Raw genomic sequence first — 12,292 nt, forward strand, 5'->3', positions numbered from 1 at the left:
CCCTTCTTCTCCTTCTCCAGGGCAAGATTCTCTGCCCGTCCCGCTGCCCACGTTCCTGGTAGCTGGGGGAAGCCTGGCCTTCGGCTCGCTGCTGTGCGTCGGCATCGTCCTGAGGTGAGACGGGCAGGGGTCTCCGTGACGTCCTGTGTTTCGGATCTAGCTGCCCTTCACCCCGGAATCACCGAATGTCCAGGGGCTGGGGACGGGACTTGGTGTAGAGCCCTGGCCTGGGGAGCAGCGCGCCCTGGGTTCTAGCCCAGCAGCATGTGCACGCACGCACGCACACACACACATGTGCACACACATGCAACACACACGTACACACACGCACGCACACACACAGAGAAGCGCTTTGGGGTCTTGGGAGGCCCCAGCTGGCGGGCGTGGTGGTGCACCCCTGTAATCCCAGTGACTCAGGAGACCCTGGGAGGCAGGAGGATTGCGAGTTTGAGGCTCGCCGTGGCGACTTGGAAAGATCCTGTCTCCACATAAAAAAATCCAAGTGGCTTAGGGCCTTGCTCAGTTTCTGAGGCTGGCTTTGAACTTGTGATCTTCCTGCCTCAGCCTCCCAAGCCCCTGGGATCAAAATAACTTAAAAAAAATTTAAAAAAGGGGCTGGGGATACAGCTCAGAGGTCAGGTGCCCCTGGGTTCAATCCCATTTCCACACACACACCATCTGGGAGCATTTGCTCATCCAGTCATTCACTCAGCGAATGAAGGCACCTCCAGCACACAGAGCGCCCACTCGGAGGCTACCCTGACCCAGCGCTGCAGGACAGAGGCCGATAGGGTGGAGATGTCTAATGCGGAGGGCAGACTGGATAGGTGACTACAGGTGTGTGGGTGAGAGCTACCAACAGAGCCGCTGAGCCGGGCATGGATCCCAGCAGCTTGGGAGGCTGAGGCAGGAGGATCGTGAGTTCAAAGCCAGACTCAGCAACTTAGCAAGGCCCTGAGAAACTCATGAGACCCTGTCTCCAAATAAAAAAATAAAAAGGGCTGGGGATGTGGCTCAGTGATCAAATGCCCCTGGGTTCAATCCCCAGTACCACAAACAAACAAAACCTCTTTTAGATAAAGAACTGTTTTTTTTTGTTTGTTTGTTTGTTTTTTGGTATAGGGGGATCGAACTCAACCACTGAGCCACATCCCCAGCCCTATTTTATTTAGTGACAGATTCTCACTGAGTTGTTAGTTGCTGAGGCTGGCTTTGAACTCACAATCCTCCTGTCTCAGCCTCCAGAGCTGCTGGGATTACAGGTGTGTGCCACTATGCCCTGCTCCTACTTTTTAAATTTAGCATTCTAATATAAGCATTTTTTTTCATGTAATTACAAATTATTTGCACCTCACTTTCATTAGCTGCAGATCCCTCTATCCGGGACTAATACCCAAGTTCACTAAACCAGTCTCCTATTATTGGGCAGTTGGATGTTGTTCTGCTTTTATAAACAACACTGTGCTAGACATCTTTGTGCCATAAGCCTCTCCATAGCTCTGTTATTCCCAGAAGAGGAATTTCTCGGTCAGAGGGTCTGAATATTTTGCAATCCAGAGTATAAAGAATCTGTCCTCTATCTTCTCACAGGGGAGGAGAATTCCACTCAAGGACTCAGCAAAACTTCAATAAGCACCCCGCTGGGCTCTTCCTGTGTGGGACCCGAGTGGCGAAGCCCTAAGTCACATTCTGGGGTTGTTTATTCCATTTGGTCAGTGGGCTCAGAGCCAAAGGCAGACGTGGAGCCAACTATCAATGATCTATCCTCACAAGGACAGGAATAGCCTGCTGATATAAAAAGAAGCCAAGGAAAATGCCCAAATTTTGTTTTTGATGTTGGTTTCCCTTCCTCCCCGTGATGCCTCCTGGAGCCACTGATATGTATGTGCTGGACTCAGGGAGACCATCTTTCTCCCACTCTGGGGAACAGGTCAGCCACAAGGTGGTCAGGAGACGGGGGAGAAGAGGTCCGGCTGCCTGGGCGAGGGTGAAGGGCCCCTTCAGGAAGGAGACCGGCTGCACCTTTGGAGATCAATGCCACCATCTCCTCTTTCTCTGAGTTGTCAAGTGACTTCTCTCCGTTGCTGAGCCTGGCTTTGGGCCCAGTGTGGAGCCCCGTGAGCGAGGCTGTGATCAGAGAGATAGATGTCTATCTCCTTCCTGTTTAGAACCGACTTTCCTGTCGGATGAGTCAACCTGTGCCCAGGAGCCCACAGCGTGAGGGTGGGCGCTCGCGCTGGTTGGGTGGGACGGACCAGAGGCTCAGGGAGAGTGTGTGTGGGGGGGGAATGGGAATGTCAGGGACGGGAGTGTCACCAACACTGAACGGCGGTTCAAGTGTTCTTCCTGCTGGCCTTGATCTGAAGGAGGCCCATTTTCCTTCCCACTAAAAGAAGACATTGCTGTTTTGTTTTTTAGTCCTGGGGATTGAGCCCCGGGGGTGCCCTACCACTGAGCCACATCCCCAGCTCTTTTTACTTTTTGTTTTGAGACAGGGTCTTGTTAAGTGGCCTGGACTGGCCTAGAACCTGGGGTCCTCCTGCCTCGGCCTCTTGAGTCACTGGGATCCCGGGCGTGATCCACCATGTCTTGATGTTTCCCTTTTCAAAAATAAATGGATTGGGGACTGAGGACGGATAGCCTGTGGGACAGGACAAATGAAGGGATTAGCAGGACGACCCGCCTGCCTCAGCCCCCTTTGTAAATTGGCCTAGCCCTGGAGGCCTCCCTTCTTGGGATGCTTGGGAACTCAGCCGCTCTCCGGAGGCTGGTGGAATCTCTGGGGTTTGAGACCAGCTGCTGATGGGATGAATCATCCTCGCGCCTTGGAGCCGAGCCTGGGCGCCCCAGACCTCCAGGGCCACCAGCTGTTGAATTCATCACAGGGGACCATGGGTGTGATGTGTCTGTGTGTGTTTGTGTGCAGGTTCAAGAAGACGTGGAAGCCACAGGCCCTGAAAGAGTGCAAGACGGGCGTGCACCCGCCGTATTCCCTGGGGCAGTCCAAGCCCACCATTGTGCTGGTCCCCCTCCTTTCCCCTCCCGTGTCCCCCCGCAGCCTCGGCTCGGACAACGCCTCGAGCCACAGCCGACCGGATGCCAGGGACTCGCAGAGCCCTTACGACATCAGCAACAGAGACTACTTCTTCGCCAGATAGCTGTCTGGGTGGCCCCTGGCAGCGGGGGGACAAAGGTGCTGAATAGTGTGGGTGACGCAGCCCACACTGGCTCTGGAAAGACGCTTCTCACTGCCATTCCAGCTCATCTCAGGGGCGTGGGGCATTTGGCTTCACTCTGACGGAAGAGCCTGCGGAAGGTTCTAGACTGGTGGAAATCGGCTTGCTGCACCTGTTCTGAAGGAGGAGGTGGTTGAGCTTTCAAACCGCTCTTCCCAAGCGCTCTGCTTGGGGGGGGGGGTCTCAGCGACTCAGGACACTGTGAAGAGAGCCACGCCAAGACTCGATGGGCCTGAGGGTGTGGAGGAGCTGCCGGGCACCCCCACACCCAGACTCATCTCTGCCGGCCAAACCCTCAGGCAGGGGCAGGGGCTTCCAGGAGGCCTGCTGTGGTGGCTGGCTCCTGCCCCTGCCCAGTCACACCTTGTCCCTCCGACTCTGGAAACCCAAGTGCCTTTGCCATTCTGTTTCCTGGACCTGAGGATGGCTTTGTGCAAACCACTGAAGCTGGGGAGGGAGCTCTTTCCTGCCTTCCCCCCACACTTGAAAAGCAGCTGGTGTGTGAGTGTGTGTGAGTGTGCGTGCGGGGGTGGGGAATAAGTCTCAGGGCCGAGGGTTTAAGTGGAATCATAATTAGCTCCTCGCGAGCGTTGTGCTCAATGTGAATGATAATCCTAGGCTTTTGCTGACTACAGAAGCAGCTGCGCCAACTTTGTACCCCTGTTGGGATCTCAGGGCTTGAGGACAGAAGCAGAGAGGAAGGAGGGGAGTAGGGACAGGGTCTTCAAGGTCCCCTGTTGTAGCTGAGGGGTACCTCAGCCTCTGGAAACCGGAGGGAGCCAAGCCAGTTGACTTCATCTTGGTTGGCCATGGTGCCGACCGGACCTGAGTGATCGGTGTAGACGATGTCCGTGTGGAAGGAAAAACGAATCTGGCAAGAATGTGCTTTGTGTTTTCAAAAACCTGCTCTTTTCTCTTGAGGTGCTGGGAGGCCCAGTCTTCTCTGGATGTCGGTTTATAAATAACTTGGGGCGGGGCACAATGATTCTGTTTAGCACCAAAGCAAGTCCACTCAAAAAAGGAGGAGAAGAAGTTTCCCTTATAGAGAAGAGATTCTGGTTTCATTCCGTATTTTGTTTTTGTCTTACAAACCGTAAAAATAGTCTCTGCCTCTTCTCTGAATTGGGGAAAAAGTCACTTGTGACTGTCCCCCCCCCCGCCCGCGCCCCCCAGGTGGTTAGGAAGGGAAGGGTGTCCCCCTTCCTGTTGTCATGCCGCCCACGAGTACCCGGCAGGGTCCTAGAAAGTCCCCACTGAGACTCAGAAGGGAGGTTCATTTTTTATAAAAACCCCTTACCTGGGTTTCTTCCTCTTTTTGTTTTGTTCCTTGAACTGGATTCGGCTCAGCTCCCGTGGAAGCAGCCGCTCGGTGTTCAGCGGTGACACCCCATAACCACCAGCTCACTTTCCTGTCGGGGCTTTGAGAACTCAGTGATGATAGTGTCACCCAGACAGGTGACCGCCGAGGAGAGCGGTGATTAAAACGAGCTGTGGAGCCACAGACCCTGAATTTACCAGGCCACAAGACTTTTCTAGAAGTTTACCCTTTTAGAAAAACACCACGGCCACCAGGCACTGGCGAGGGGTGGAAGCCCCCATGTGTTTGACAAGTGCTGGGTTCCAGGCGCCACTGCCTGGAGCCCTGATGGCTCTTCACATCCTGCCGCCTTAGGCAGGTGGTCCGCGGGCTTGACCACAGTCAAGCAGGTGTTGGTGGTCTCCTTCCCCCCCACCTCTGTCAGGTTTCTGAATCACAAAGATGCTGTGAAAGGAAATGTGAGAATGAGGATCTGCATGGGAGAGTGTGACTCTGCCCACGGCCCTTTAACTCTCACCCGGTTCTGCCCGCAGCCAGGCAGGGCTGCTGGCGGGGGACGTGAGACCTAGAGAGTTCGTCGTCTCTGAGAGCCAGGCAGCTCTGATCTCCAAATTGTTATTGCTTTCACGATTATCGCAACGGAACTGCCTTTTTTTTTTGGGGGGGGGGTGGCGTTATCACAGAGGGTTCCCCCTTTACCTGTTGTAAGCTAGTGTCAGTGGAGGGAGGCCTGGCCTCTCTGGGCTCAGAGTCTGCTTCGTGGCCAGGCCTCTGCCTGAGGCTTTCTGTGTCTGAATGGTGCCTGGACACGTCTCTGTCCACTAGTCCCAGGGATCACTCTTCCTCAGGTCCCCGCAGCCCACAGGCTGCCTTGGATCCTCAACAGGGCCGACACCCACCTACGGCCTGCTCCCTCAGACGTTGAAGTGTGTGGACAGGGACCACTGAGGGAGGAGGGATGCACGAATTCAGAAGCCCATCTTGTTGGGTGGGCCCAGTCGAAGATATGCTGGATCCAGGTCTGACCTAAAGGGATCATCAGTTCTTGTAGCATTAATGACATGTTTTTAAAGAACATTGGATGTGTGTGGTACAAGGTCTTTGGGGGACTCCGCGGTTTGCTCTGATGGGGTCCCCCCCCCCCGGCCCTTTGTTGGCCGGACCCTGAACTCACGCTGGGCCTCCACCACTCCCCGCTGTCTCGGAAGCAAGGCGTGGGCTCTGTTGTGGTCCTGAGTAGAGCCCAGCCGGGCAGCCTGGGGCTGGCCATGGCTTGTGAGTCTCTTGAAGATTGTTCCGGAATGTCTTGCCCAGCTGCTCCGGCGCTGTCTGGTCCCATGGCAGGTCCTTAACATTGACCCACTTGGGAAGGTGTCCCAACCCCAGCCCCAGGTGGAGATGGTGAGAATCTGTCCTCATTTGGAGAGACGGGGGCCACCAATGGTCCTTCCCCAAACAGCAACCTGCCATGGGGCTGTCACCATCAGGCTCCGGCAGCTGCCTCCGGCTTTGGGCCAGGCACTCCCAGGCGTCCCCTAATGGTCCTTCCAGCCTCTGTCCCTAGTGTGGCTGGGCGCCAGCGCCAGGGAGTTCCCATGGCAACCTTGATGATCGTTAAGGAACATTGTCAGTTTTCTGAACATGTGCTCAGATGGAGATCTGCTTTGGAAGGGAAGGACTGGGACAGCGAGAGACCTCGCTGGAGGAGCCCACGCCTGCTGACCACGATACCTCAGCTCGGCATCGCTTTTGGAGAGAAACAGATCATTGTTTTAAGGGACTTCCCTCTTAATTACCTGAAAACCAATACCAAAGGCTGATGTCAGTGTATTTTAATTTTTCAACGCTTTTTCCCTTTCATCGCTATTTTGCACTTAAAGTGAACATGGTAAATGTTTGAAATAAAATCATTTCTAAAAAAGACGCTTGAGATGTCATTTTGCTGTGGGCACCTGGGATCATGCAAAAATAAAGACTTGCATGATTCACGGGGAGAAAGGAGCCACAAAGGGTGGGTGATCAAGAAGCACTATTTGGGGGGAGATTTCCTCTTGAGGCGGGATTCAAGGCTCTCTGGGGGAAAGAAAAAAATCAGATGAAGCTCAAGAAGTAGCAATTTCCCAAAAGGCTTTGATTATGAAAGTGTTTTGAAACTGAGTCCTGGGATTTGGGGAAGGTGTGTGTGTGTGTGTGTGTGTGTGTGTGTGTGTGTGTGTGTGTCTGCCATGTTTACCGACTTCATTGGCAGATGATGGACATGCGGGGAAGGAAAAGGAAGGGCCATTATTCATCAGAGGACTGTTTATTGGACAGGGGTGGGGTGCTAATGCCATCACAAAGGCCACCCTGGACTCCTGATCCTCAGATAGGCGGACTCTGTCCCCTATTGAAAAGGGTCTTAGAGAGGAAGAGCCTGGGACCCGGCCATCCACGTCTTCCAAACAGAGGAAAGGCCATCACGGGACGCTTTGTGGGTGGAACCGCTGTGTAAATACCTCAGAACTGGGACAGGGAGCTTCAGGGGAGACTGGGAAGGACATAAGTCAGACCGAAAGCTCAAGTTGGGGCCCCCCACTGCTTGGCCCCCCGCCTGGGCAGTCAGGAAAGCCACAGGACGGCCCCACAGGACTCCCTGGATCCCTCAGGACAACGTGTTCTCTCCTCAGAGCCGGTCCCTGTCTTGCAGAAGGCAGGAGCCAGATGTCCCCCGTGGTGGGTAGGCTGCGTGGGCTGCGGAGAGGGCTGGAGCCGTCCACAGAGCCAGGAAATGGAAGGAGCCGCTTCCCCTTGCCCACGGCTCCCTGCTAGGATGACATGGTTACCGCGCTCTTTCCAGAGAGCTGGGGACGGCAGATGGTGATAGAGACGGAACACTCAGTCACTGGAACTCTCTTCAGAAAGCATCTCCCTTATTTACCGAGGCCCAAGGACCTGTGCTTTCTGCAGCTCTGTGAGGAGTGCAGGTGGCGCTGGAGACAGGGCTGCCACCTTGTGCAGCAGAGGTGGCTGCTGGCCCCTGAAATGTCACAACGCAGCACTGAGCGTGTGAGGGCTGGGAGGGGGACCAGCACATCCCGCCCCAGGGACGAGTGGAGGTCAACTCATGAATGAAATGAAGATCTTCAGTAAAATTGTGAAACATTCACATTCCAGGTGTATGTGACGTTTAACTAGGGAGCTCCTTCCAAGATGACTTCGAAATGCTTAATAAAGCTCTCCGACGTTTAGTGCTGTGACAAACGGGAAGCTACATTTTCATATATCTGTACTTTCCAGTACTGAGGATTGAATCCAGCAGTGCTCTATCACTGAGGTATTTCCCCAACCCTTTATATTTTTTTTTAAACTTTGAGACAGGGTCTCACTAAGTTGCTCAGGCTGGACTTGAACTTGCAATCCTCCTACCCCATCAGCCTCCTGAGTAGCTGGGATTACAGCCACCACACCCAGCACATTATAATTTTTTTTAAAGAATAAAATTTATCAGGAAGGAAATTGTACTCTATTTTGGTTTTTAAATGTGTGCATCACTCCTTAATAAAAGGGTTTGGTGTTGGGTCTTGCTCGGAGCTAGGCAAGCACTCGACCACTGAGCTATTACACCCCTAACCGTTCAAGGAGAGATGATTCTTCTTTTTCTTTTTGGTTCTAGGGACTGAACCCAGGGGCCCTCTACCACTGAGCAACACCCCCAGCCCTTTTTATTTTTTCTTTCTTTCTTTCTTTTTTTTTTTTTTGCATTACAATTCTTACAATAATTTACCTTTTTATTTTTGAGATCTGAGATAGGGTCTTGTTAAGTTCCCCAGGATGGCCTTGAACTTGAGGTTCTCTTGCCTTGCCTCCTGAGTCTCTGGGATCACAGGTGTGTACCACTCTGCTGGGCTTTAGTGGAAGTTTTAAAATGCTGGAGACACTCAAGTGGGACATGTTGTCATCTGCGGCCAGCAACAGATGGAGGGAGAGGCCAAAGTGCTCGCACCCTCCGAGCAGGCAGCCCGCTCTCCCGAGGAGCACGATACACACAGTGTGCAACGGCTTCTCCTCCATCAGCTGTTACAATCCCACGTTGGCTTCACCCACAAGGATTCCAGCTCAGAAGGTCTGGTGCAAGCTCAGAAAGTTAAATAAGCTCCCCTAAATGACTCAGATGAAGGTAACGATGAACTCTGAACCACAGATGACTGGGTGCCTTGGGGACCCCGTATTCTAGAACTTATTGTGCATCAGTGGATGTCTTCAGTGCATGGGTCCGTGTATCAGAAGAGCAGGCTCCCGCCCCGGGTCCTTGGGGTCACAGCAGCAGGTGTCTAATATGCACTGTAAGGTCCACAGGTGTTCCCACTGTGCCGCCAGCTCTGAGGACCTCTGCTGCCCACGGGACTGGAGGGAGAGTCCTACAGCAGCACGTGACTGTGGGAATCAAGTAGGAAACAAAGTCTACAGGCAGCAAAGCCGTATATGGCCAGCCTCGCTGCTTCCCTAGAAGTTTATAGTTCCTTTTTGGTAGAGGTCACCTATCAACATTAGCTAACAAGGGCTGGGGTGTGGCTCAGTGACAGAGGGTGTGCCAAGCGTGCTTGAAGCCCTGGTTTCATCTTCAGCACCGCAAAATGAATAAAATAAAAACAACTAATATCACTGGCTATTATTACCCAACCCCCAACGAGGGGCTTTACTGACAATACATCTTGCCCTAATGAGGCTGCAAGGTAGTATTTTCACCTGCTGACAGAGGGGAAGGGAGATGCAGGAGGTCCAGTTAGGAGGTGAGCTGGACTCCACACCTGGGCCCGCCCACCCCCAAGCCTGGGGCTTTTGTCCTGCCATGGGGCTCCGGTCCCCACCCCCACTGGTGACTCCCGGTGGGCAGGCCTCTCTTTCTCAGGACGGGTACTCTTTCCCTGTGCTGGGTGGGGTCTTGCCTACTTGTCCCCAGAGGAGAAGGACATGGCTCCTCATCTGGTAGGTTGGGCCCATCAGTGTGCAGAGGGGCTGGAAGCCCAGCCCGTGGGAGCCCGAGCCCACAAAGGCAGCGTCCAGGGGCTCTCCTAGGTGACTCCACAGCTGCCAGACCACAAAGAAGATGGGTCACAAAGGGGAGGGAGGGAGCTAGCCCCTTAAAATTGATGCTGCTTCATCAGGGAGGAAGCAAATCGCTTCCTGTCCATCCATCCTGCCCACAGCTCTGGATGTGCACAATGATCTGGTTCTTCTCTTGCTGTTTCTTGGTATCAGTTTTAATGAGCTTCCTCAGAATCCTCAGAGCTGTGCTTTATTGGTGGGGGCGGGACACTCAGGTCCCCTCTGGCTGGAAGGGTGAGTGGTGGCACTTTCCACTGTGGGAAGATTCATCCAGGAACAGTACTGGACGGGGGCGGGGCTGTGGTGGTACAAGGACAGGGAGTGGCCTTCTCCAGGACCTGGCAGCACCCCAGGGGGCCACACAGCTGTCGGTGGAAGAGAATGACTGATGGGGGGAGGGAGGGGGTCAGGAAAGGGGAGACTCAGCTATGGAAACTGGGGCAGAGGGTTCCGGTGGAGGGTCCGCCTGCAGGACCCAGGGGGGACGGAGCTGTCCTGAGAAGAGACAAGTGGAGTCTGCGACACTCTAGGAGCATTTAGGGAATCATCCAAGACTGACTTCGCTCTTTCTTTTTTCCTATTGAAAACTTTTTTTTTTTTTTTCACCAGGGGCTGGGGATGTCGCTCAGTAGCTGGGCGCTCGCCTGGCAGGAACAGGTTCCTGGTTCAATCCCCAGGACTGAACATGTTTTTACAATGAAAGAAAAAATTTCAGTAAGTAATTACAATCCTTCTATTTTGGAATAGTTCCATCAAGTTCTGCCTACAAAATAATGAAGACCCAGCCCAGTGGTGAATGCCTGGAGTCCCCGATACTTGGGGGACTAAGGCAGGAAGATCAGTGGAGCTTGCAATCCTCCCACCTCATCAGCCTCCTGAGCAGCTGGGATTACAGACACCACACCCAGCACGTTATAATTTTTTAAAGAATAAAATGTATCAGAAAGGAGTTGGAGGTCAGTCTGGGCCATGAACCAAGAACCTACTTCTAAATAAATAAACAAATAAGTAAAGAAAGAAAGAATATTAGGAAGTGCAAAGGCCAGGTGTGGTGGCTCATGACTGTAATCCCCGTGATTTGGGAAGCCGAGGCAGGAGGATTGCAAGTTCAAGGTCAGCCTGGACAACTTAGTGAGATCCTGTCTCAAAATTCAAAATCATCATCATCATCATCATCATCATCATCAGTGGTACAGCACCTGCCTAGCTTGTGTGAGGCACTGAGTTCAATCCCTAGTACTGCAAAACTAACTACATAAAAATAAATAAGTAAATGTAAGTCGGTGGGGGGTCACAGACAAAATTAAATTGTCTAAAGATACTCATTGTCAAAGGGCACAAGGTGGTTTGTTAACATTGGTCTCTAATAAAGCTTGACATTCTGTTAAGTGCAGGGAGGCCAGGTGTGGTGGTGCACACCTGTAATCCCAGTGGCTCGGGAGGCTGAGGCAGGAGGATCGTGAGTTCAAAGCCAGCCTCAGCAAAAGCAAGGTGCTAAGCAACTCAGTGAGACCCTGTCTCTAAATAAAATACAAAATAGGGCTGGGGACGTGGCTCAGTGGTCGAGTGTCCTTGAGTTCAACCCCCGGTACCGCCCCCCCACCCACCATGTGCAGGGATTTTAAGGGGAAAGTTTCATTTGCAAACACACCACTTAAAATAACCCAAAATGAACGTAAACATGTCTTTCTTAACTATCTCTTAAAGTAACACACGTTTTTTACTTGTCAATGGCATATTGGTTGCTACCTTGATAAACTAAATGGCTTTTATATGCACATTAAGTATCTATCTTTTATATAATCAATCTGAGTTAGTCATCCTGTTTATGCACATACATCAGAAGGCAGGCTGAATCATTCGAGAAATGTCATGGAGGAAGCACTTTAAGTTTGAGTCAAGGTAATTCAGCAACTCATCCTATATGATTCACAACGTGAAGGAAGAAATTCTGGTGCTACGTGTGGGTTTTGGAAATGAACTTCGTGCCTCAGAGCAGATCTTCTCAATGTCTAGTGGTGTGTTGGCTGTCGGAGCTTCGGTGGTCTTCAGGATCTCCAGCTGCCTGGTTCTGCTTGGAGTCTTGGGCTCCTGAGACTTTCATCATCCCAAATAGAAACTCTGCATCCATTAAGCAGCCACCAATCTGCAACCTACCTTCTGTCTCTGTGAATCTGACCATTCGTTTCATGGAGGCGGAATCATGCAGTATCTGTCTTTTTGTGACTGGCTTGTTTCACCCAGCATAATGTCTCATTCCCCAGCCCCCTTCTCCCTCCTTAAAAAATATTTTTAGTTGTAGATGGACACAATACCTTTATTTTATTTATTTTTATGTGGTGCTGAGGATAGAACCCAGGGCCTCAGACGTGTGAGGCAAGTGCTTCACCACTGAGCCCCATCCCCAGCCCTTTTTATATTTCATTTTGAGACACAGTCTTGCCAAGTTGCTGAGGGCCTTGCTAAGTTCTGAGGCTGGCTTTGAACTTGTGACCCTCCTGCCTCCGCCTCCCGAGTCGCTGGGATCACAGGTGTGCGTCACCACGCCCAGCAACCCCATTTTGTTTATCCATTCGTCTGTCAACACACATCTGAGCTGCTTCCACTTCTTGGCTACTGTGAATCTCTTTATTTAAGCATCTTTTTCTCACTT

General features: G+C 52.3%; 1 protein-coding gene across 3 annotated transcripts in view; it reads left to right on the forward strand.

Annotated features, from left to right (window-relative positions):
- Positions 1–6,477, forward strand: part of IL6R (interleukin 6 receptor) — a 46,352-nt gene extending 39,875 nt beyond the window's left edge. For all 3 annotated transcript variants that reach the window (XM_081306497.1, XM_081306495.1, XM_081306496.1), the window contains 2 exons: positions 21–114; positions 2,927–6,477. In XM_081306497.1, coding sequence (XP_081162623.1) covers positions 21–114; positions 2,927–3,158 — 326 coding nt within the window. In that variant the 3' untranslated portion in view covers positions 3,159–6,477. The remainder of the gene's footprint in view (positions 1–20; positions 115–2,926) is intronic.
- The last annotated feature ends 5,815 nt before the right edge of the window (positions 6,478–12,292 follow it).

Source organism: Spermophilus citellus (genome assembly GCF_964194105.1).
Source record: "Spermophilus citellus genome assembly, chromosome: 9".
Lineage (NCBI taxonomy): Eukaryota > Metazoa > Chordata > Mammalia > Rodentia > Sciuridae > Spermophilus > Spermophilus citellus.